The 25,510-nt window shown below is 46.0% G+C and overlaps 1 protein-coding gene across 5 annotated transcripts in view; it reads right to left on the bottom strand.

Annotated features, from left to right (window-relative positions):
* LOC115157477 (rho GTPase-activating protein 12) overlaps positions 1 to 25,510 on the bottom strand; it is a 156,419-nt gene that overhangs the window by 12,101 nt on the left and 118,808 nt on the right. For 2 of the 5 annotated variants that reach the window (XM_029705750.1, XM_029705754.1), the window contains 6 exons: positions 23,819 to 23,953; positions 23,386 to 23,454; positions 22,187 to 22,267; positions 18,042 to 18,103; positions 15,368 to 15,449; positions 8,845 to 8,946 (listed from right to left, as the gene is read on the bottom strand). In XM_029705750.1, the coding sequence (XP_029561610.1) occupies positions 8,845 to 8,946; positions 15,368 to 15,449; positions 18,042 to 18,103; positions 22,187 to 22,267; positions 23,386 to 23,454; positions 23,819 to 23,953 (531 nt within the window). The remainder of the gene's footprint in view (positions 1 to 8,844; positions 8,947 to 15,367; positions 15,450 to 18,041; positions 18,104 to 22,186; positions 22,268 to 23,385; positions 23,455 to 23,818; positions 23,954 to 25,510) is intronic. The other 3 variants (XM_029705752.1, XM_029705751.1, XM_029705753.1) reach the window with 3 other exon arrangements.

Below are 25,510 nucleotides of genomic sequence, written 5' to 3'. Positions count from 1 at the left end.
ATATCAATCCTGCCCTGCCTTTCTAAAGTCTTTGAAAGCCAAGTTAATAAACAGATCCCCAACCATTTCGAATCCCACCGTACCTTCTCCGCTGTGTAATCTGGTTTCTGAGCTGGTCACGGGTGCACCTCAGCCACGCTCAAGGTACTAAACGATATCATAACCGCCATCGATAAAAGACAGTACTGTGCAGCCGTCTTCATCGACCTGGCCAAGGCTTTCGACTCTGTCAATCACCGTATTCTTATCGGCAGACTCAATAGCCTTGGTTTCTCAAATGACTGCCTCGCCTGGTTCACCAACTACTTTGCAGACAGAGTTCAATGTGTCAAATCGGAGGGCCTGTGGTCCGGAACTCTGGCAGTCTCTATGGGGGTACCACAGGGTTCAATTCTCAGGCCGACTCTTTTCTCTGTATATATCAACGATGTAGCTCTTGCTGCGGGTGATTCCCTGATCCACCTCTACGCAGACGACACCATTCTGTACACATCTGGCCCTTCTTTGGACACTGTGTTAACTAACCTCCAAACGAGCTTCAATGCCATACAACACTCCTTCTGTGGCCTCCAACTGCTCTTAAACGCTAGCAAAACCTATTGCATGCTTTTCAACCATTCCCTACCCGCACCCGCCCGCCCGACTAGCATCACTACTCTGGACGGTTCTGACCTAGAATAAGTGGACAACTACAAATACCTAGGTGTCTGGTTAGACTGTAAACTCTCCTTCCAGACTCATATCAAACATCTCCAATCCAAAATCAAATCTAGAATTGGCTTTGTATTTCGCAAAACAAAGCCTCCTTCACTCACGCTGCCAAACTTACCCTAGTAAAACTGACCATCCTACCGATCCTCGACTTCAGTGATGTCATCTACAAAATAGCTTCCAATACTATACTCAACAAATTGGATGTAGTCTATCACAGTGCCATCTGTTTTGTTACCAAAGCCCCTTATACCATCCACCACTGCAACCTGTATGCTCTAGTCGGTTGGCCCTCGCTACATATTCGTCGCCAGACCCACTGGCTCCAGGTCATCTATAAGTCTCTGCTAGGTAAAGCTCCGCCTTATCTCAGCTCACTGGTCACGATAACAACACCCACCCGTAACACGCGCTCCAGCAGGTATATCTCACTGGTAATCCCCAAAGCCAACACCTTCTTTGGCCGCCTTTCCTTCCAGTTCTCTGCTGCCAGTGACTGGAACGAATTGCAAAAATCGCTGAAGCTGGAGACTTACATTTCCCTCACTAACTTTAAACATCAGCTATCTGATCACTGCAGCTGTACATAGTCCATCTGTAAATAGCCCACCCAATCTACCTACCTCATTCCCATATTGTTTTTATTTACTTTGCTGCTCTTTTGCACACCAGTATCACTACTTACACACCATCATCTGCTCATCATCATCTGCTCATCTATCACTCCAGTGTTAATCTACTAAATTGTAATTACTTTGCTACTATGGACTATTTATTGCCTTACCTCCTCATGCCATTTGCACACACTGTCTTTTGACTTTCTTTTTTTCTATTGTGTTATTGATTGTACGCTTGTTTATCCCATGTGTAACTCTGTGTTGTTGTTTGTGTCGCACTGCTTTGCTTTATCTTGGCCAGGTCGCAGTTGTAAATGAGAACTTGTTCTCAACTAGCCTACCTGGTTAAATAAAGGTGAAATAAATCAAATAAATAAAAGACACAATAGTATAATTTGCGGTTTGCCCAAAATAAAAGTACATCTTTGAAAGTGATGCAGAAGGTTACAATTGGTGGAATCATGCCATATTTAGACTACCGTAATTTCCGGACTATTAAGCGCACCTGAATATAAGCCGCACCCACTGAATTTTAAAAAAGCAGTATTTTGAACATAAATAAGCCGCACATGTCTATAAGCCGCAGGTGCCTACCGGTACATTGAAACAAATGAACTTTACACAGGATTTAACAAAACACAGCTTGTAACAAAAATAAATAGGCTTTAACGAAACACGGCTTGTAACAAAAAATACAAAATTAGCAGTAAGCTTTAGTTGTCTTTTTGCACTGAGTCAATTCCTCACGCTGCTGTTTCCAACGTCTTATCATCGACTCATTAAGACCAAGCTCCCGTGCAGCAGCTCTATTTCCTTTTCCAACAACCAGATCAATCGCCTTCAACTTGAAAGCTGCATCATATGCATTTCTCCGTGTCTTTGCCATGATGAGGGTGACAAAATGAGTACCGTAATCAGAATGATGGGAAGTTTGAGAGCGCTCGATTTAACCCTTTCACGTGTGAGTTCCAAATATCTCTAACGGTCGCCTCAGCGTGAGTTTTTTTATGCACGTGATGTTCGAACGTTCTCTCCATTCCAGGATGTGATTGTTACATAAACAACAACACTGAATGCTCAGAGTGGGAGTGAGAGGTTACCGTGATTGACTGCCTGCACGCGCCATTTGTATCAATAAATCGCTATCAGAAAATGTTTTGTGTGGTATTATTGATATATTTAGTATTTTATTGACGTTTTTCAATTACCCGTGATAAATCATGCATTCCGTTTTTTGCATAAATTGTAATGGGCGCATAGTATGTGTGTAAAATAATGTTTTGAAGGTTGTACTGATTATGATGAGCTAAGCTAATTCCAGCTATGTGTATGGAGCCATGTTTGTTGACATACAATGCATTCTGGGTTTCACGTAATCATCTGTTTGACCAAAGATGTTATAACAAAATGAGGTGAGTAAGAGTTCACTCATTTTTTGAGGACTTCTGCAAATGAATGGTGGGATGTGAACGACAGTAGATGACACACCCCTTCAACATGCATACCGTAAACAGACCAAACTCATCTTGTCTTCTCTTATTATCTTCGGTTTCTGTGAGGAAAAAATGCATGGCTGCGCGCTGAAACTAATCGACGGATTACTTTCAATTTCTAGAAAGTGTTTTACCTAATTATTTCGATCAATGGTGAGCTCACTCGTGATGTGATTAATTATACATAGTAATTGCTATTAGCTAATTCATGGTATAGTTTACGTCAGCCGAGAGTTAGAAAATATGACCGCTTGTGTTGCGTCAATCTTTCCTCAGTTAGCGCTAGGACAAATGTAGCCTACATTTTTTCAGTTAGGATGATTGTGTTATGCTATAGATACTTCTGTGAATATCTGAACATTGCATCCAAAAATAAACTGCTCACATTCTGGACATAACTTTGTAAGGACTGTTTGTGTAAATAGTTTCTGAAAAAAGTGTGGCCAGCTCAAAAGCTGATTGTTGCGTAATTCGAAACTGGCCGTTCTAAATGAGCGTTCTAAATGAGTGTTCTAATCAAACGGGGTGTGATCGTACGCTTCAGGGACCACTGTAGAACGATCACACCCCGTGTGATGGTACGTGTGAAAGGGTTAATCTAAACAGTAAACAAAAAAGTTGTTTGACCTTAACCCGTTTGGCAATTTCATTGGTCTAATGAAAGCTTCATGCCGCCAAAAAACTGAGCACGTCACAGAATGTGTTTTTTTGTAGAAAAAAAATTTGAAAGCGGGAAAAATCCATATATTAGCCGCGTCATTGTTTAAGCCGCGAGGTTCAAAGCCTGGGGAAAAAGTTGCGGTTTATAGTCCAGAATTTACGGTAGATAACAAGGTTGGAATGTGAAGCAATGAAATGGGGTATCAGTCTACTCAGTGACACCCACAGAACACAACTGTGAAGAGTTTACACAAATATTAGCGTTGTAGCTCCTATCGCGGGACTGTGACTGTGTGAAATCACCTCCCCAGTCAGCCTATTGCGTGTATTAACATTCATATTGCACTGTACAGCTTTACCTAAGGATTGGGGATCAATGAAATGGGGTAACAGCCTACTCAATACCCAAGATATTTTTTTCCCAATGTCCTCCTCAGAGTTATCAGACTCCAAAACATCCATGGACTATTGTTTTTCCTCTGGAATAGTGTTCAATACACATAGGTGACAATAAAGTCCCGCAATAAGAGCTACGATGCTAATGTTCTCTGGGTGTTACTGAGTAGACTGATACCCCATGTCATTGATCAACAATCCATAGGTAAGGCTGTACAGTGAAATAAGTCCCCAATGCAATTCTAAAGTATAATACATCCAGTGTGATTTCAACAGATTAACAAATTGTCTTTTGTTGATTTCATATAACAACATTCCAACCTCGTTTCGCATGATCTATTCAATTATGGCATAATTCTACTATTTATATTCATTTGCATCACTGTCAATGACATACTTTTATTTTGAAGGCTAAACGCAAAGTCCACTATTGTGGCTAATCCTTATTGTGGCTAGCTACACATAGATGGGTCTGACCACCGTTAATCAAATAAGAACTGTCTTATAAATGAGGGTTATTTTAGATGATGACACCTAGCTATATACACTGCTCAAAAAAATAAAGGGAACACTTAAACAACACAATGTAACTCCAAGTCAATCACACTTCTGTGAAATCAAACTGTCCACTTAGGAAGCAACACTGATTGACAATAAATTTCACATGCTGTTGTGCAAATGGAATAGACAACAGGTGGAAATTATAGGCAATTAGCAAGACACCCCCAATAAAGGAGTGGTTCTGCAGGTGGGGATCACAGACCACTTCTCAGTTCCTTTGCTTCCTGGCTGATGTTTCGGTCACTTTTGAATGCTGGCGGTGCTTTCACTCTAATGGTAGCATGAGACGGAGTCTACAACCCACACAAGTGGCTCAGGTAGTGCAGATCATCCAGGATGGCACATCAATGCGAGCTGTGGCAAGAAGGTTTGCTGTGTCTGTCAGCGTAGTGTCCAGAGCATGGAGGCGCTACCAGGAGACAGGCCAGTACATCAGGAGACGTGGAGGAAGTCGTAGGAGGGCAACAACCCAGCAGCAGGACCGCTACCTCCGCCTTTGTGCAAGGAGGAGCAGGAGAAGCACTGCCAGAGCCCTGCAAAATGACCTCCAGCAGGCCACAAATGTGCATGTGTCTGCTCAAACGGTCAGAAACAGACTCCATGAGGGTGGTATGAGGGCCCGACGTCCACAGGTGGGGGTTGTGCTTACAGCCCAACACCGTGCAGGACGTTTGGCATTTGTCAGAGAACACCAAGATTGGCAAATTCGCCACTGGCGCCCTGTGCTCTTCACAGATGAAAGCAGGTTCACACTGAGCACGTGACAGACGTGACAGAGTCTGGAGACGCCGTGGAGAATGTTCTGCTGCCTGCAACATCCTCCAGCATGACCGGTTTGGCGATGGGTCAGTCACGGTGTGGGGTGGCATTTCTTTGGGGGGCCGCACAGCCCTCCATGTGCTCGCCAGAGGTAGCCTGACTGCCATTAGGTACCAAGATGAGATCCTCAGACCCCTTGTGAGACCATATGCTGGTGCGGTTGGCCCTGGGTTCCTCCTAATGCAAGACAATGCTAGACCTCATGTGGCTGGAGTGTGTCAGCAGTTCCTGCAAGAGGAAGGCATTGATGCTGTGGACTGGCCCGCCCGTTCCCCAGACCTGAATCCAATTGAGCACATCTGGGACATCATGTCTCGCTCCATCCACCAACGCCACGTTGCACCACAGACTGTCCAGGAGTTGGCGGATGCTTTAGTCCAGGTCTGGGAGGAGATCCCTCAGGAGACCATCTGCCACCTCATCAGGAGCATGCCCAGGTGTTGTAGGGAGGTCATACAGGCACGTGGAGGCCACACACACTACTGAGCCTCATTTTGACTTGTTTTAAGGACATTACATCAAAGTTGGATCAGCCTGTAGTGTGGTTTTCCACTTTAATTTTGAGTGCGACTCCAAATCCAGACCTCCATGGGTTGATAAATTGGATTTCCATTGATTATTTTTGTGTGATTTTGTTGTCAGCACATTCAACTATGTAAAGAAAAAAGTATTTAATAAGATTATTTCTTTCATTCAGATCTAGGATGTGTTGTTTAAGTGTTCCCTTTATTTTTTTGAGCAGTATAGTTAGCTAGCTAACCATAGCTACTGAAACAGATGATGTTGTTTTGATCTGTTTTTGGGGAAGAACATTGTTTGCACCCATGAGCTAGCTAGCTTTGTTTTATGACCAGCACTGTAGGTGCACGAGACAACTTTACCAGCATCATAGCATACGTATCGATGCATCGTTCTGACATATGAAATACGAGTGATAGTGTAATCAATGTGTAATAACTATGGAAAAAATGTATGAACACGTTAAATTATTATGTGACGTGCAGTCATATTCAGGTCCTGATTGGTCAACAAGCTTATTTAACCTGTCTGGGCTAGGGGGCAGTATTGAGAATTTTGGAAAAAATATGTTCCCATTTTTAACTGCCTCCTACACCAACTCAGAAGCTAGAATATGCATATTATTGTTCAGGTTTGGATAGAAAACACTCTGAATTTTCTAAAACTGTTTGAATGGTGTCTGTGAGTATAACAGAACTCCTATGGCAGGCAAAAACCTGACAAGGTTTCAAGCAGGAAGTACCCTGTCTGACAAGGAGTCGTGCGTCTTGCATCTTTTTATTGAAAAGTAAGGATCTTAGCTGTAACGTGACAATTCCCAGGGCTCCGATAGGCTCTCAGAGCCCGGGAAATAACTGAAGGTTTACGAGGGAGCCTCAGGCTGAAACACATTATCACCTTTTGTAAGTGGCTGCTCCGAGGACCTTTGAATGAGGCGCGTGCACGAGTCGCTTCTGAGGATAAATTTTATTCGGCTGTTTAGGCTCAATGCATACTCCCGGTCGGAATATTATCACTTATCTACGAGTTAAATGGCATAAAAATTGGTTTTAAACAGCGGTTGACATGCTTCGAAGTACGGTAATGGAATATTTAGACATTTTTGACACGCCAATGCGCCATGCGCGGGACCGTAAAGAAGCATTCTGATAGTGTCTAGAACTCACGAACAAAACGTCGCTGTTTGGATATAACGATGGATTATTTGGGACCAAACCAACATTTGTTATTGAAGTAGAAGTCCTGGCAGTGTATTCTGATGAAGAACAAGCAAGGTAAGAACATTTTTCTTATAGGAAATGTGATTTTGGTGGAGGCTGACCTGGGTGGGTATCTAAATAGCTAGCCCTGTAATGCCGGGCTATGTACTTAGATTATTGCAAAATGTGCTTCATCCGAAAAGCTATTTTAAAATCGGACATATCGAGTGCATAGAGGAGTAATGTATCTATAATTCTTAAAATAATTGTTATGCTTTTTGTGAACGTTTAATTTAGCAAACTGTTAGTAAATTCCCCGGAAGTTTGCGGGGGTTATGCTTTTTCTGAACGTCACATGCTAATGCAAAAAGCTGTTTTTTGATATAAATATGAACTTGATTGAACAGACATGCATGTATTGTATAACACAATGTCCTAGGTGTGTCATCTGATGAAGATCATCAAAGGTTAGTGCTGCATTTAGCTGTGGTTTGGGTTTATGTGACATGATATGCTAGCTTGAAAAATGGGTGTCTGATTTTTTCTGGCTGGGCACTCTGCTGACATAATCTAATGTTTTGCTTTCGTTGTAAAGCCTTTTTGAAATCGGACAGTGGGGTTAGATTAACGAGATTCTTGTCTTTAAATAGCTGTAAAATAGTCATATGTTTGAGAAATTGAAGTAATAGTATTTCTAACGATTCAAAAATCGCGCCACTGGAATTTCAGTAGCTGTTACGTAGGTGGGACGAGTTCGTCCCACATACCCCAGAGAGGTTAACACGTCAAATAGTGTTATTTGACGTGTATGTTTTTTGACATGCAAAGACCCAACCGGCGTTCCATAGAAATCCTGGTTGAGAAGGAAACGACTGAACAACAAAACAGCACAGCAAAACAGCACATACGTAAATGCCAACAAAATAACTTTTTGGTCAGTGTGGTGTGTGTGTGTGTAACCTTTATTTAACTAGGCAAGTCAGTTAAGAACAAATTCTTATTTACAATGACGGCCTACCCCGGCCAAACCCGGACAACGCTGGGCCAATTGTGCGCCACCCTATGGGACTCCCAATCACGGCCGGATGTGATACAGACTGGATTCGAACCAGGGACTATAGTGACGCCTCTTGCACTGAGATGCAGTGCCTTAGACCGCTGCGTCCATGTGTGTGTTAACTATTTAACTGTACTAGAATGCTTAAAAGGCCGCTAAAATTTTAAATATCGGTATCGGGTTTTTTTAGGGGGCAAGGAAAATATTGGATATCGGTATCGGTCAAAAATACCTGCACGGCATCAGCCTTTTTTTTGTTATGTTTTATTTTGACTTTATTTTGTTTATCTTTCTATCCCCGTCCAGAATCTCCACTACCACTTGTTTCCAAGTCCACATCCCGACCCTCAGCTTCCATCAGCCCACCTAACTCTGAATGATCGGTTATGAAAAGCCAGCTGCCATTTACTCCTGAGGTGCTGACCTGCTGTACCCTCTACAACCACTGGGATTATTTGACCCTGCTGGTCATCTATGAACGTTTGAACATCTTGAAGAACAATCTGGCCTTAATGGCCATGTACTGTTGTAATCTCCACCCGACACAGCCAGAGAGGACTGACCACCCCTCAGAGCCTGGTTCCTCTCTATGACCACCCCTCCTAGCCACCGTGCTTCTACATCTGCATTACTTGCTGTTTGGGGTTTAAGGCTGGGTTTCTGTATAAGCACTTTGTGACATCTGCTGATGTAAAAAGAGCTTTATAAATAAATGTGATAATGCACATTCTATACTCATAGTGCTGTATGTGTATGAAGCAGCGTTGTAGCCCTGAAAGAATGAATGTTTTGTAGTGTCAGAGCCCTCTCACCTCAATTACATGCTTCTTGCTGGACTTGTCCTTGGAAGCCCATTCTATAGATCCTCCTCTCAGGTCCACAGTGAACTCTGGTTTAGACTGGCTTCCTCCAAACTACAAGGAGAGAGCAGAAACACACCACACCCATCAAGAGACGCACGCACGCACGCACGCACACACACACACACACACACACACACACACACACACACACACACACACACACACACACACACACACACCCACACACACACATGACAATGGATCTTGTCAAACCAACTGTCAACCCAGAGGGTTGTTGGTGAGGAATCAGGATACTGTTGTGTCTTAGAGAGTCATCCACTAGACTACAGCTGAATCACTGGGTTCAGTCTAGAGGCTTGTGTCCCATATGGAATCCTATTCCCTATATCGTGCACTACTTTTGACCAGAGCCTTATGGGGTTGTATGGTAGTGCACTATATAGGGAATAGGGTGCCATATGGGACACAAGCCTATGAAACCCACTTCCTACATGGAACCCACTGACTTGATTGTCTGACCCCTCACTATTTAAGGATGCCAACCTACAGTAGTGTTTGACCTGGGGGGATGGGGGAGAGGAGATGTGGGGGAGGGGAGGAATGGAGGGATGGAGGAGAGAAGGAATGGGGGAGAGGAGGAATGGGGGAGAGGAGGGATGGGGAGAGGAGGGATGGAGGGGAGAAGGGGGATGGGGGGGAGAAGGGGGATGGGGGAGAGGGGGGATGGGGGAGAGGAAGGATGGAGGGGAGGAGGGATGGGGAGAGGAGGGATGGAGGGGAGAAGGGGGATGGGGGGAGAAGGGGGATGGGGGAGAGGGGGGATGGGGGAGAGGAAGGATGGAGGGGAGAGGAGGGACGGGGGAGAGGAGGGATGGAGGGGAGAGGAGGGATGGGGGAGAGGAGGGATGGAAGGGAGAGGAAGGATGGAGGGAAAGGAGGGACGGGGGAGAGGAGGGACGGGGGAGAGGAGGAATGGGGGAGAGGAGGGATGGTGAGAGGAGGGATGGAGGGAGAGGAGGGATGGAGGGAGAGGAGGAATGGGGAGAGGAGGGGTGGAGGGAGAGGAGGGAGAGGGAGAGGAGGGAGAGGAGGGATGGAGGGAGAGGAGGAATGGAGGGAGAGGAGGGATGGGGGAGAAGAGGGATGGAGGGAGAAGAGGGATGGAGGGAGAAGAGGGATGGAGGGGAGAGGAGGGATGGAGGGGAGAGGAGGGATGGAGGGAGAGGAGGGATGGAGGGAGAAGAGGGATGGAGGGAGAAGAGGGATGGAGGGAGAAGAGGGGATGGAGGGAGAGGGAGGGATGGAGGGAGAAGAGGGATGGAGGGAGAGGAGGGATGGAGGGAGAAGAGGGATGGAGGGAGAAGAGGGATGGAGGGAGAGGAGGGATGGAGGGAGAAGAGGGATGGAGGGAGAGGAGGGATGGAGGGAGAAGAGGGATGGAGGGAGAAGAGGGATGGAGGGGAGAGGAGGGATGGAGGGAGAAGAGGGATGGAGGGAGAGGAGGGATGGAGGGAGAAGAGGGATGGAGGGAGAGGAGGGATGGAGGGAGAGGAGGGATGGGGAGAGGAAGGATGGAGGAGAGGAGGAATGGAGGGAGAAGAGGGATGGAGGGAGAGGAGGGATGGGGAGAGGAAGGATGGAGGGGACAGTCAGTGTAGTCAGCTCAACTATCCCCATTGAGACCGCGTCTGTGCCTCGACCTAGGTTGGGCAAAACTAAACATGGCGGTGTTCGCCTTAGCAATCTCACTGGAATAAAGACCTCCTCCATTCCTGTCATTATTGACAGTGATTGTCATACCTCACATCTCAAAATAGGGCTACTTAATGTTAGATCCCTCACTTCCAAGGCAGTTATAGTCAATGAACTAATCACTGATCATAATCTTGATGTGATTGGCCTGACTGAAACATGGCTTAAACCCGATGAATATTCTGTGTTAAATGAGGCCTCTCCTCCTGGTTACACTAGTGACCACATCCCCCGCGCATCCCGCAAAGGCGGAGGTGTTGCTAACATTTACGATAGCAAATAAAAAAAATAAAAAAAAAAGACTGGGTTTTCGTCTTTTGAGCTTCTAGTCATGAAATCTATGCAGCCTACTCAATCACTTTTTATAGCTACTGTTTACAGGCCTCCTGGGCCATATACAGCGTTCCTCACTGAGTTCCCTGAATTCCTATCGGACCTTGTAGTCATGGCAGATAATATTCACATTTTTGGTGACTTTAATATTCACATGCAAAAGTCCACAGACCCACTCCAAAAGGCTTTTGGAGCCATCATCAACTCAGTGGGTTTTGTCCAACATGTCTCCGGACCTACTCACTGCCACAGTCATATTCCGGACCTAGTTTTGTCCCATGGAATAAATGTTGTGGATCTTAATGTTTTTCGTCATAATCCTGGACTATCGGACCACCATTTTATTACGTTTGCAATCGCAACAAATAATCTGCTCAGACCCCAACCAAGGATCATCAAAAGCCATGCTATAAATTCTCAGACAACCCAAAGATTCCTAGATGCCCTTCCAGACTCCCTCCACCTACCCAGGGACGTCAGAGTACAAAAATTGGTTAACCACCTAACTGAGGAACTAAATTGAACCTTGCGTAATACCCTAGATCCAGTCGTACCCATGAAAACAAAACATTTGTCATAAGAAACTAGCTCCCTGGTATACAATCAGAAATACCAGAGCCCTGAAGGATACCAGAGCCCTGAAGTATACCAGAGCCCTGAAGGATACCAGGATACCAGAGCCCTGAAGTATACCAGAGCCCTGAAGGATACCAGGATACCAGAGCCCTGAAGTATACCAGAGCCCTGAAGGATACCAGAGCCCTGAAGTATACCAGAGCCCTGAAGGATACCAGAGCCCTGAAGTATACCAGAGCCCTGAAGTATACCAGGATACCAGAGCCCTGAAGTATACCAGAGCCCTGAAGGATACCAGGATACCAGAGCCCTGAAGTATACCAGAGCCCTGAAGGATACCAGAGCCCTGAAGTATACCAGAGCCCTGAAGGATACCAGAGCCCTGAAGTATACCAGAGCCCTGAAGGACACCAGGATACCAGAGCCCTGAAGTATACCAGAGCCCTGAAGGACACCAGAGCCCTGAAGGAACCCAGAGCCCTGAAGGATACCAGAGCCCTGAAGTATACCAGGATACCAGAGCCCCGAAGCAAGCTTCCAGAATATTGGAACGGAAATAGTGCAACACCAAACTGGAAGTCTTCCGACTAGCTTGGTATCGAAGAGCCCTCACTGCTGCTTGATCATCATATTTTTACAACTTAATTGAGGAGAATAAGAACAATCCTAAATGTATTTTTGATACTGTCGCAAAGCTAACTAAAAAGCAGCATTCCCCAAGAGAGGATGGCTTTCACTTCAGCAGTGATGAATTCATTAACGTCTTTGAGGAAAAGATCATGATCATTAGAAAGCAATACGGACTTCTCTTTAAATCTGCGCATTTCTCCAAAGCTCAGTTGTCCTGAGTCTGCACAACACTGCCAGGACCTAGGATCAAGGCAGACACGTTTTTTAATACTATATCTCTTGACACATGGATGAAAATAGCCTTGGCCTCTAAACCGTCAAGCTGCATACTGGACCCTATTCCAACTGAACTACTGAAAGAGCTGCTTCCTGTGCTTGGCCCTCCTATGTTGAATATAATAAACGGCTCCCTATCCACCGGATGTGTACCAAACTCACTAAAAGTGGCAGTAATAAAGCCTCTCTTGAAAAAGCCAAACCCTGACCCAGAAAATATCAAAAACTAAATCGGCCTATATCGAATCGCACATTCCTCTCAAAAAAAATTTAAAAGCTGTTGCGCAGCAACTCACTGCCTTCCTGAAGACAAATAATGTATACGAAACGCTTTAGTCTGGTTTTAGACCCCATCATAGCACTGAGACTGCGCTCGTGAAGGTGGTAAATTACCTTTTAATGGTGTCAGACCAACGCTCTGCATCTGCCCTTGTGCTCCATTCTTTTTTAGAGATTGGAAACCCAAATTGGTCAACACGGGCAAGTTCAGGCCTGGTAAAGATCTTATCTGTCGGAAAGATATCAGCTTGTCTCTGTGGATGGTTTGTCTTCTGACAAATCAACTGTACATTTCGGTGTTACTCAAGGTTCCGTTTTAGGACCACTATTGTTTTCACTATATATTTTACTTCTTGGTGATGTCATTCGGAAACATAATGTTAACTTTCACTGCTATGCGGATGTCACACAGCTGTACATTTCGATGAAACATGGTGAAGCCCCAAAATTGCCCTCCCTGGAAGCCTGTGTTTCAGACATAAGGAAGTGGATGGCGGCATATGTTTTACTTTTAAACTCGGACAAAACAGAGATGCTTGTTCTAGGTCCCAAGAAACACTGAGATATTTTGTTGGATCTGATAACTAATCTTGATGGTTGTACAGTCGTCTCAAATAAAACTGAAGGACCTCGGCGTTACTCTGGACCCTGATCTCTCTTTTGACGAACATATCAAGAATATTTCAAGGACAGCTTTTTTTCATCTCCGTAACATTGCAAAAATCAGAAACTTCCTATCCAAAAATGATGCAGAAAAATTGAATCCATGCTTTTGTCACTTCTAGATTAGACTAATGCAATGCTCTACTTTCCCGCTACCTGGATAAAGCACTAAATAAACTTCCGTTAATGCTAAACACGGCTGCTAGAATCTTGACTAGAACACTTGATCCAGTGACATCCAGTGCTAGCCTCTCTACACTGGCTTCCTGTTAAGGCAAGAGCTGATTTCAAGGTTTCACTGCTAACCTACAAAGCATTACATGGGCTTGCTCCTACCTATCTTTCCGATTAGGTCCTGCCGTACATACCTACACGTACGCTACGGTCACAAGACGCAGGCCTCCTTACTGTCCCTAGAATTTCTAAACAAACAGCTGGAGGCAGGACTTTCTCCTATAGAGCTCCATTTTTATGGAATGGTCTGCCTATCCATATGAGAGACGCAGACTCGGTCTCAACCTTTAAATCTTTATTGAAGACTCATCTCTTCAGTAGGTCCTATGATTGAGTGTAGTGTGGCCCAGTGGTGTGAAGATGAACGGAAAGGCACTGGAGCGACGAACCGCCCTTGCTGTCTCTGCCTGGCCGGTTCCCCTCTCCACTGGGATTCTCTGCCTCAAACCTATTACGGGAGCTGAGTCACTGGCTTACTGGTGCTCTTCCATGCCGTCCATGGGAGGGGTGCGTCACTTGAGTGGGTTGAGTCACTACCGTGATCTTCCTGTCCGGGTTGGCGCCCCCCCTTGGGTTGTGCCATGGCGGAGATCTTCGTGGGCTATACTCGGCCTTGCCTCAGGATGGTAAGTTGGTGGTTGGAGATATCCCTCTAGTGGTGTGGGGGCTGTGCTTTGGCAAAGCGGGTGGGGTTATATCCTGTCTGTTTGGCCCTGTCCTGGGGTATCGTTGGACGGGGCCACAGTGTCTCCCGACCACTCTGTCTCAGCCTCCAGTATTTATGCTGCAATAGTTTACGTTGGGGGGCTAGTGTCAGTCTGTTATATCTGGAGTATTTCTCCTGTCTTTTCCAGTGTCCTGTGTGAATTTAAGTATACTCTCTCTAATTCTCTCTCTCTAATTTTCTTTCTTTCGGAGGAAGACCTGAGCCCTAGGACTATGCCTCAGGACTACCTGGCCTGATGACTCCTTGCTGTCCCCAGTCCACCTGGTCGTGCTGCTGCTCCAGTTTCAACTGTTCTGCCTGCGGCTATGGAACCCTGACCTGTTCACCGGACGTGCTACCTTGTCCCAGACCTGCTGTTTTCAACTCTCTAGAGACAGCAGGAGCGGTAGAGATACTCTGAATGATCGGCTATGAAAAGCCAACTGACATTTACTCCCGAGGTGCTGACCTGTTGCACCCTCGACAACCACTGTGATTATTATTATCTGACCCTGCTGGTCATCTATGAACGTTTGAACATCTTGGCCATGTTCTGTTATAATCTCCACCCAGCACTCAGAGCCTGGTTCCTCTCTAGGTTTCTTCCTAGGTTCTGGCCTTTCTAGGGAGTTTTTCCTAGCCACCGTGCTTCTACATCTGCATTGCTTGCTGTTTGGGGTTTTAGGCTGGGTTTCTGAACAGCACTTTGTGACATCGGCTGATGTAAAAAGGGCTTTATAAAAACATTTGATTGATTGATTGATGGGGGAGAGGAGGGATGGAGGAATTGAGGAGAGGAGGGGCACCACTCAACCAGCTGGTCCCACCCCCTGGCCTTTAGCAAATATCAGACACCACTCACCCAGCTGGTCCCACCCCCCTGGCCTTTAGAAAATAGCAGACACCACTCACCCAGCTGGTCCCACCCCCCTGGCCTTTAGCGAATATCAGACACCACTCACCCAGCTGGTCCCACCCCCCTGGCCTTTAGCAAATAGCAGACACCACTCACCCAGCTGGTCCCACCCCCCTGGCCTTTAGCAAATAGCAGACACCACTCACCCAGCTGGTCCCACCCCCCTGGCCTTTAGCGAATATCAGCGAGGAGCCCTGGAGAACCGTCCAGGATGACGTCCAGTTCTTCCTGTAAACACACACAAATAACACACAGACATAAATAACACACAGACATAAATAACACACAGACACAAATAACACACAGACATAAATAACACACAGACTTAAATAACACAGACACACACAAATAACACACAGGCATAAATAACACACAGACATAAATAACACACAGACATAAATAACAGACGCGTAACAGACATAAATAACAGACAAATAACATATGTACATAAATAACAGACACAAATAACACACAGACACAAATAACAGACAAATAACATACAGACATAAATAACATAGACATAAATAACATACAGACATAAATAACACACAGACATAAATAACAGACATAAATAACATTGACATAAATAACAGATAAATAACACACAGACATAAATAACAGAGACATAAATAGCATACAGACATAAATAACAGAGACATAAATAGCATACAGACATAAATAACATACAGACATAAATAACATAGACATAAATAACACACAGACACAAATAACACACTGTAACGCCCTGGCCATAGAGAGGGGTTTTTGTTCTTTATTTTGGTTAGGCCAGGGTGTTACATTGGGTGGGCGTTCTATGTTCATTTTTCTATGTTTTTGTATTTCTTTGTTTTAGGCCGTGTGTGGCTCCCAATCAGGCACAGCTGTAGTTCGTTGTTGCTGATTGGGAGTCACACATAAGTAGCCTGGTTTTCCTTTGGGTTTTTGTGGGTGATTGTTTTCTGTTTAGTGTGTAACCGGACAGAACTGTTGCTGGTCGTTTTGTTTATTTTATAGTGTTCATGCGATTCATTAAATCCTTTATGATGAACACATCCTCCGCTGCACCTTGGTCTCTTTCTGACGACGGCCGTTACACACACAGACATAAATAACACACAGACACAAATAACACACAAATAACATACACATAAATAACAGATAAATAACAGACATAAATAACAGATAAATAACAGACATAAATAACATACAGACATAAATAACACACAGACATTAATAACACACAGACATAATTAACATACAGACATAAATAACAGACATAAATAACATACAGACATAAATAACATACCGACATAAATAACACACAGACATAAATAACACACAGACATTAATAAGATACAGACATTAATAACACACAGACATAATTAACATACAGACATAAATAACAGACATAAATAACATAGACATAAATAACAGACATAGCTCCATAAGTCATCTCACATGCTGAATCAACTACCACTTCATATACGACCGGTCGGATATCACTCCCTACCCATTCCCTAGGCCATAACCCTTCAATGTCTCCAGATCTGTAAGGTGGAAGCAATATTGGGGGGTTCACCTGGAGACTGGCTGGTTGTGTTGCCCTGAAGGAGCAGTTTTTCTACAGGTGTTCTCCTGTTTCTATCCTAGTCCAGTACAACTCACCATACTTTCTACAGGTGTTCTCATCCTGTTTCTATCCTAGCTCAGTACAACTCACCCTACTTTCTTAGGGTGTTCTCATCCTGTTTCTATCCTAGTCCAGTACTACTCACCGTACTTTCTACAGGTGTTCTGATCCCATTTCTATCCTAGCCCAGTACAACTCACCCTACTTTCTTAGGGTGTTCTCATCCTGTTTCTATCCTAGCTCAGTACAACTCACCGTACTTTCTGAGGGCGTTCTCATCCCGTTTCTATCCTAGCCCAGTACTACTCACCGTACTTTCTGAGGGTGTTCTCATCCTGTTTCTATCCTAGTCCAGTACAACTCACCGTACTTTCTACAGGTGTTCTCATCCTGTTTCTATCCTAGCTCAGTACAACTCACCCTACTTTCTTAGGGTGTTCTCATCCTGTTTCTATCCTAGTCCAGTACTACTCACCGTACTTTCTACAGGTGTTCTGATCCCATTTCTATCCTAGCTCAGTACAACTCACCCTACTTTCTGAGGGTGTTCTCATCCTGTTTCTATCCTAGTCCAGTACAACTCACCATACTTTCTACAGGTGTTCTCATCCTGTTTCTATCCTAGCTCAGTACAACTCACCATACTTTCTACAGGTGTTCTCATCCTGTTTCTATCCTAGCCCAGTACAACTCACCATACTTTCTGAGGGCGTTTACATCCCGTTTCTATCCTAGCCCAGTACAACTCACCATAATTTCTGAGGGTGTTCTCATCCTGTTTCTATCCTAGTCCAGTACAACTCACCGTACTTTCTACAGGTGTTCTCATCCTGTTTCTATCCTAGCTCAGTACAACTCACCGTACTTTCTGAGGGCGTTCTCATCCTGTTTCTATCCTAGCTCAGTACAACTCACCCTACTTTCTGAGGGCGTTCTCATCCTGTTTCTATCCTAGCTCAGTACAACTCACCCTACTTTCTGAGGGCGTTCTCATCCTGTTTCTATCCTAGCTCAGTACAACTCACCCTACTTTCTGAGGGCGTTCTCATCCTGTTTCTATCCTAGCTCAGTACAACTCACCATACTTTCTACAGGTGTTCTCATCCTGTTTCTATCCTAGCTCAGTACAACTCACCATACTTTCTGAGGGTGTTCTCATCCTGTTTCTATCCTAGCCCAGTACAACTCACCGTACTTTCTTTCCATGCTCAGTGATCTTGGTCACGTTGAGAATACCACACTTCTCCGAAGGCTGCAGAGAAACAAAGAGAGAAGTCATCATCACATGTAGACAGGGCCAGACACAACTGACAGGGAAAAAAGCAAGACAGTCTGTGTCCCAAATGACACCACATTTCCTATATAGTGTACAACTTTTGACCAAAAGTAGTGCACTATGTAGGGAATAGGGTGCCATATGGGACACAAACACAACAAAAAGACCAAAAAATACAGACGGATAGAAAAAGTAGCATTACAGCAGAGTGTCAGAAAGTAGCGTTACGGTAGAGCGTCAGAAAGTAGCGTTAAGGTAGAGGGACAGAAAGTAGCGTTACTGTAGAGGGACAGAAAGTAGCGTTACGGTAGAGGGACAGAAAGTAGCGTTACGGTAGAGGGAAAGAAAGTAGCGTTACGGTAGAGGGACAGAAAGTAGCGTTACGGTAGAGGGACAGAAAGTAGCGTTACGGTAGAGGGACAGAAAGTAGCGTTACGGTAGAGGGACAGAAAGTAGCGTTACGGTAGAGCATCAGAAAGTAGCGTTACGGTAGAGCGTCAGAAAGTAGCGTTACTGTACAGGGACAGAAAGTAGCGTTACGGTAGAGCATCAGAAAGTAGCGTTACGGTAGAGCGTCAGAAAGTAGCGTTACGGTAGAGGGTCAGAAAGTAGCGTTACGGTAAAAGGGACAGAAAGTAGCATTACGGTAGAGGGACAGAAAGTAGCGTTACGGTAGAGGGACAGAAAGTAGCGTTACGGTAGAGCGTCAGAAAGTAGCGTTAAGGTAGAAGGTCAGAAAGGAGCGTTACGGTAGAGGGACAGAAAGTAGCGTTACGGTAGAGGGACAGAAAGTAGCGTTACGGTAGAGGGTCAGAAAGTAGCTTTACGGTAGAGCGTCAGAAAGTAGCGTTACGGTAGAGCGACAGAAAGTAGCGTTACGGTAGAGTGACAGAAAGTAGCGTTACGGTAGAGGGACAGAAAGTAGCGTTACGGTAGAGGGTCAGAAAGTAGCGTTATGGTAGAGGGACAGAAAGTAGCGTTACGGTAGAGGGACAGAAAGTAGCGTTACGGTAGAGCGTCAGAAAGTAGCGTTACGGTAGAGGGACAGAAAGTAGCGTTACGGTAGAGGGACAGAAAGTAGCGTTACGGTAGAGGGACAGAAAGTAGCGTTACGGTAGAGACACAGAAAGTAGCGTTACTGTAGAGGGACAGAAAGTAGCGTTACGGTAGAGGGACAGCAAGTAGCGTTACGGTAGAGACACAGAAAGTAGCGTTACGGTAGAGGGACAGAAAGTAGCGTTACGGTAGAGGGACAGAAAGTAGCGTTACGGTAGAGGGACAGAAAGTAGCGTTACGGTAGAGGGACAGAAAGTAGCGTTACGGTAGAGGGACAGAAAGTAGCGTTACGGTAGAGCGTCAGAAAGTACCGTTACGGTAGAGCGTCAGAAAGTAGCGATACGGTAGAGGGTCAGAAAGTAGCGTTACGGTAGAGGGTCAGAAAGTAGCGTTACGGTAGAGGGACAGAAAGTAGCATTACGGTAGAGGGTCAGAAAGTAGCGTTACGGTAGAGGGACAGAAAGTAGCGTTACGGTAGAGGGACAGAAAGTAGCATTACGGTAGAGGGTCAGAAAGTAGCGTTACGGTAGAGGGACAGAAAGTAGCGTTACGGTAGAGGGACAGAAAGTAGCATTACGGTAGAGGGTCAGAAAGTAGCGTTACAGTAGAGCGTCAGAAAGTAGCGTTACAGTAGAGGGACAGAAAGTAGCATTACGGTAGAGGGTCAGAAAGTAGCGTTACGGTAGAGGGACAGAAAGTAGCGTTACGGTAGAGGGACAGAAAGTAGCGTTACGGTAGAGGGACAGAAAGTAGCGTTACGGTAGAGCGACAGAAAGTAGCGTTACGGTAGAGGGACAGAAAGTAGCGTTACGGTAGAGGGACAGAAAGTAGCGTTACGGTAGAGCGACAGAAAGTAGCGTTACGGTAGAGGGACAGAAAGTAGCGTTACGGTAGAGGGACAGAAAATAGCGTTACGGTAGAGGGACAGAAAGTAGCATTACGGTAGAGACACAGAAAGTAGTGTTACGGTAGAGGGACAGAAAGTAGCGTTACGGTAGAGCGTCAGAAAGTAGTGTTACGGTAGAGGAAAGTAGCGTTACGGTAGAGGGTCAGAAAGTAGCGTTACGGTAGAGCGTCAGAAAGTAGCGTTACGGTAGAGGGACAGAAAGTAGCGTTACGGTAGAGGGGCGGAAAGTAGCGTTACGGTAGAGGAAAGTAGCATTACGGTAGAGGGACAGAAAGTAGCGTTACGGTAGAGGGTCAGAAAGTAGCGTTACGGTAGAGCGTCAGAAAGTAGCGTTACGGTAGAGTGACAGAAAGTAGCGTTACAGTAGAGGGACAGAAAGTAGCATTACGGTAGAGGATCAGAAAGTAGCGTTACGGTAGAGGGACAGAAAGTAGCGTTACGGTAGAGTGACAGAAAGTAGCGTTACAGTAGAGGGACAGAAAGTAGCATTACGGTAGAGGGTCAGAAAGTAGCGTTACGGTAGAGGGACAGAAAGTAGCGTTACGGTAGAGGGACAGAAAGTAGCGTTACGGTAGAGGGTCAGAATGTAGCGTTACGGTAGAGGGACAGAAAGTAGAGTTACGGTAGAGGGACAGAAAGTAGCGTTACGGTAGAGGGACAGAAAGTAGCGTTACGGTAGAGCGATAGAAATTAGCGTTACGGTAGAGGGACAGAAAGTAGCGTTACGGTAGAGGGACAGAAAGTAGCGTTACGGTAGAGGGACAGAAAGTAGCGTTACGGTAGAGCGACAGAAAGTAGCGTTACGGTAGAGGGACAGAAAGTAGCGTTACGGTAGAGACACAGAAAGTAGCGTTACGGTAGAGCGTCAGAAAGTAGCGTTACGGTAGAGGGACAGAAAGTAGCCTTACGGTAGAGGGACAGAAAATAGCGTTACGGTAGAGACACAGAAAGTAGCGTTACTGTAGAGGGACAGAAAGTAGCGTTACAGTAGAGACACAGAAAGTAGCATTACGGTAGAGACACAGAAAGTAGCATTACGGTAGAGACACAGAAAGTAGCGTTACGGTAGAGGGACAGAAAGTAGCGTTACGGTAGAGCGTCAGAAAGTAGTGTTACGGTAGAGGAAAGTAGCGTTACGGTAGAGCGTCAGAAAGTAGCGTTACGGTAGAGCGACAGAAAGTAGCGTTACGGTAGAGCGTCAGAAAGTAGCGTTACGGGTAGAGCGACAGAAAGTAGCGTTACGGTAGAGGGACAGAAAGTAGCGTTACGGTAGAGGGACAGAAAGTAGCGTTACGGTAGAGCTTCAGAAAGTAGCGTTACGGTAGAGGGACAGAAAGTAGCGTTACGGTAGAGCGACAGAAAGTAGCGTTACGGTAGAGGGACAGAAAGTAGCATTACGGTAGACACAGAAAGTAGCGTTACGGTAGAGGGACAGAAAGTAGCGTTACGGTAGAGGGACAGAAAGTAGCGTTACGGTAGAGGGACAGAAAGTAGCGTTACGGTAGAGGGACAGAAAGTAGCGTTACGGTAGAGACACAGAAAGTAGCGTTACGGTAGAGACACAGAAAGTAGCGTTACGGTAGAGGGACAGAAAGTAGCGTTACGGTAGAGGGACAGAAAGTAGCGTTACGGTAGAGGGACAGAAAGTAGCGTTACGGTAGAGGAAAGTAGCGTTACGGTAGAGCTTCAGAAAGTAGCGTTACGGTAGAGCTTCAGAAAGTAGCGATACGGTAGAGCGTCAGAAATATAAGCTTTAGTAAGACTGGCAACAAGCAGAAAAAACACAGCAGAACAACCCTTTCCCCACAGTTTGAATTGAAAAATAGATTTCCCCACAGCTCAGTCTGTGTTACTGTCATCATTACTGCGATCATCATCATCACCGTCACCAGAATCATCACCGTCATCATTATCATGACCGTCATCATTATCATCAGTTCCAGTACAGAGTCACCATTGAAGACAGCAACTGAGAAAAGGCCAAAAAGCCTTGGTTGGTCGACAAGTATGGAGGTCAGGAAGCCAGCCACAGTTCAGGGAAGGGGGAGAGGAGTATACAGAGAACAGAGGGAGGAGAAGGAGAGGGGGATACTAACAGAGGTAGGGGGCTTGGGGGACGAGGGGTCTGAGGAGTCAGAGTCTGGAGAGCCAGGGACCTTGGGGCCCAATGCTCCATCCTAGTAATCAGAATGACAACAACACCGACTAATTACTACAGAAAATTGCAGAGACTGGGTTCAAATAATATTTAAAATCTTTCAAATATTTTTAGCGTTTGCTTCAGCCTGCCTGGAGTGTTAGATAGGCGGAGTTTGAACTTGTGTATCTATAACATTGATTCCATGGTGACAGGCAAGTTCAATCAAGCACAGAGAAAGTATTTGTAAAGATTTGAAATAGTATTTGAACCCAGGTCTGCAGAGACTACCATGGTTACCAGAGTACGGCAACACATAACGAATGAGCGTCTAAATGGACACCAAGAGTTGAGGAAATGGTTGGACGTTAATTAGTTATTCTTTTAAAATAACAATTAAACCATGCATGCAATGACAGCATATGACACATTTCAATGAATGAAGCTCAAATCACGCTAGTGACAGAGGAAGGAGAGGTTGATATCATCATGCTTGTATCACTACTAGATTATAGATCACAAACAGGTTAAGGGCACGGCCATGAAAAGTGATCATTGGGCCATGATAGGTGATCATTGGGCCATGCTAAGTGATCATTGGGCCATGCTAAGTGATCATTGGGCCATGCTAAGTGATCATTGGGCCATGATAGGTGATCATTGGGCCATGAGAGGTGACCATTGGGCCATGATAGGTGATCATTGGGCCATGATAGGTGATCTTTGGGCCATGATAGGTGATCATTGGGCCATGAGAAGTGATCCTTGGGCCATGAGAGGTCATTTTTGGGCCATGAGAAGTGTCATGTGAATCAGAAGAGCAGGAATTAAAAAGGAAATAGCATGTGGCAGTTCTCAGTGATGATAGCGAGCAACAAGGAAAGTGATTGGTCTGATTGGATGATTATCATGCTAGACCAGGGGTGGGCAGCTCCAGTCCTCCAGGTCCTGATTGGTGTCACAGTTCTGCCCCAGCTAACACACCTGACCCCAATAATCACCTAATCAGGATCTTCAGTTTATGTGATTAACCAGCTGTGTTTACTAGGATGGAGAAGAAGAGTGCCACCAATCAGGCCCCAGAGGACTGGAGTTGTCCACCCATGTGCAAGATGATTGGCTGCTGGGATTTGAGGGCGGGGTGTATAGGGCACTGACTTGTGTCTGTCTGTAGGGGTGGGGGCGACCAGAGCCTGTACGGAAACGCCTGATGTTTTTGATGAGCCGCTGCAGAACAGAATCATGAGACTACAGTGTATCCCAAAATGCCTGTTGTTTTTGACACACAGGGAACCCGGATGCCACACCTTGCATCCTAAACACACTCACAGGACAAGATAGTTCAGAGACCTGGTTGGAATAGAAATGATACCTATGGAATTAGAGTTCGTTCTGCTGCGGACGTCTGGAGATCGGTATTAGCAACAGGCTACACGCTTCTCAAATGACACCGCTGCATCTCAGTCACCATTTCCAGTCCGCATCCCAAATGGCATCCTATCCTTCACGTAGTGCACTACTACCAGAGACCACTCCTATGTGTCCTGTTGAAAAGCAGTGGACTATATAGGGAATAACATTTCTGTCTCACCTTGTCGTTGGCGTCCAGCACGTTGGTGCTGTTTCCCCACTTGGTCAGGACGATGGGCTCCACATGTTTCCTGTCCAGACTGTGGCTCTTAGGGGCCCGGTCTCCTCCACCATGTAGAGGGGGGGAGTGTTGGTACTGCAGAGAGGAGAGAGGAGGGGGGGAGTGTTGGTACTGCAGAGAGGAGAGAGGAGGGGGGAGTGTTGGTAATGCAGAGAGGAGAGAGGAGGGGGGGGAGTGTTGGTACTGCAGAGAGGAGAGAGGAGGGGGGAGTGTTGGTAATGCAGAGAGGAGAGAGGAGGGGGGAGTGTTGGTACTGCAGAGAGGAGAGAGGAGGGGGGAGTGCTGGTACTAAACAGTGAGGTAGTGTGGAGGGGGGAGTGCTGGTACTAAACAGTGAGGTAGTGTGGAGGGGGGGAGTGTTGGTACTAAACAGTGAGGTAGTGTGGAGGGGGGGGGGGTGTTGGTACTAAACAGTAAGGTAGTGTGGAGGGGGGAGTGGTGGTACTAAACAGTGAGGTAGTGTGGAGGGGGGGGTGTTGGTACTAAACAGTGAGGTAGTGTGGAGGGGGGGAGTGCTGGTACTAAACAGTGAGGTAGTGTGGAGGGGGGAGTGTTGGTACTAAACAGTGAGGTAGTGTGGAGGGGGGGGTGTTGGTACTAAACAGTGAGGTAGTGTGGAGGGGGGAGTGCTGGTACTAAACAGTGAGGTAGTGTGGAGGGGGGAGTGTTGGTACTAAACAGTGAGGTAGTGTGGAGGGGGGGGTGTTGGTACTAAACAGTAAGGTAGTGTGGAGGGGGGAGTGTTGGTACTAAACAGTGAGGTAGTGTGGAGGGGGGAGTGTTGGTACTAAACAGTAAGGTAGTGTGGAGGGGGGGGTGTTGGTACTAAACAGTGAGGTAGTGTGGAGGGGGGAGTGTTGGTACTAAACAGTGAGGTAGTGTGGAGGGGGGGAGTGTTGGTACTAAACAGTGAGGTAGTGTGGAGGGGGGGGAGTGTTGGTACTAAACAGTGAGGTAGTGTGGAGGGGGGGAGTGTTGGTACTAAACAGTAAGGTAGTGTGGAGGGGGGAGGGGGGAGTGTTGGTACTAAACAGTGAGGTAGTGTGGAGGGGGGGGGTGTTGGTACTAAACAGTGAGGTAGTGAGGAGGGGGGAGTGTTGGTACTAAACAGTGAGGTAATGTGGAGGGGAGTGTTGGTACTAAACAGTGAGGTAGTGTGGAGGGGGGAGTGTTGGTACTAAACAGTGAGGTAGTGTGGAGGGGGGAGGGGGGAGTGTTGGTACTAAACAGTGAGGTAGTGTGGAGGGGGGGGGGTGTTGCTACTAAACAGTGAGGTAGTGTGGAGGGGGGAGTGTTGGTACTAAACAGTGAGGTAGTGTGGAGGGGGGAGTGGTGGTACTAAACAGTGAGGTAGTGTGGAGGGGGGAGTGTTGGTACTAAACAGTGAGGTAGTGTAGAGGGGGGAGGGGGAGTGTTGGTACTAAACAGTGAGGTAGTGTGGGAGGGGGGAGTGTTGGTACTAAACAGTGAGGTAGTGTGGAGGGGGGGGGGTGTTGGTACTAAACAGTGAGGTAGTGTGGAGGGGGGGGAGTGTTGGTACTAAACAGTGAGGTAGTGTGGAGGGGGGAGTGTTGGTACTGAACAGTGAGGTAGTGTGGAGGGGGGAGTGTTGGTACTAAACAGTGAGGTAGT

The sequence above is a fragment of the Salmo trutta genome, chromosome 21 (genome assembly GCF_901001165.1).
Source record: "Salmo trutta chromosome 21, fSalTru1.1, whole genome shotgun sequence".
NCBI classification, from domain to species: Eukaryota; Metazoa; Chordata; class Actinopteri; order Salmoniformes; family Salmonidae; genus Salmo; species Salmo trutta.
This window is presented reverse-complemented; position numbering and strand designations above follow the sequence as displayed.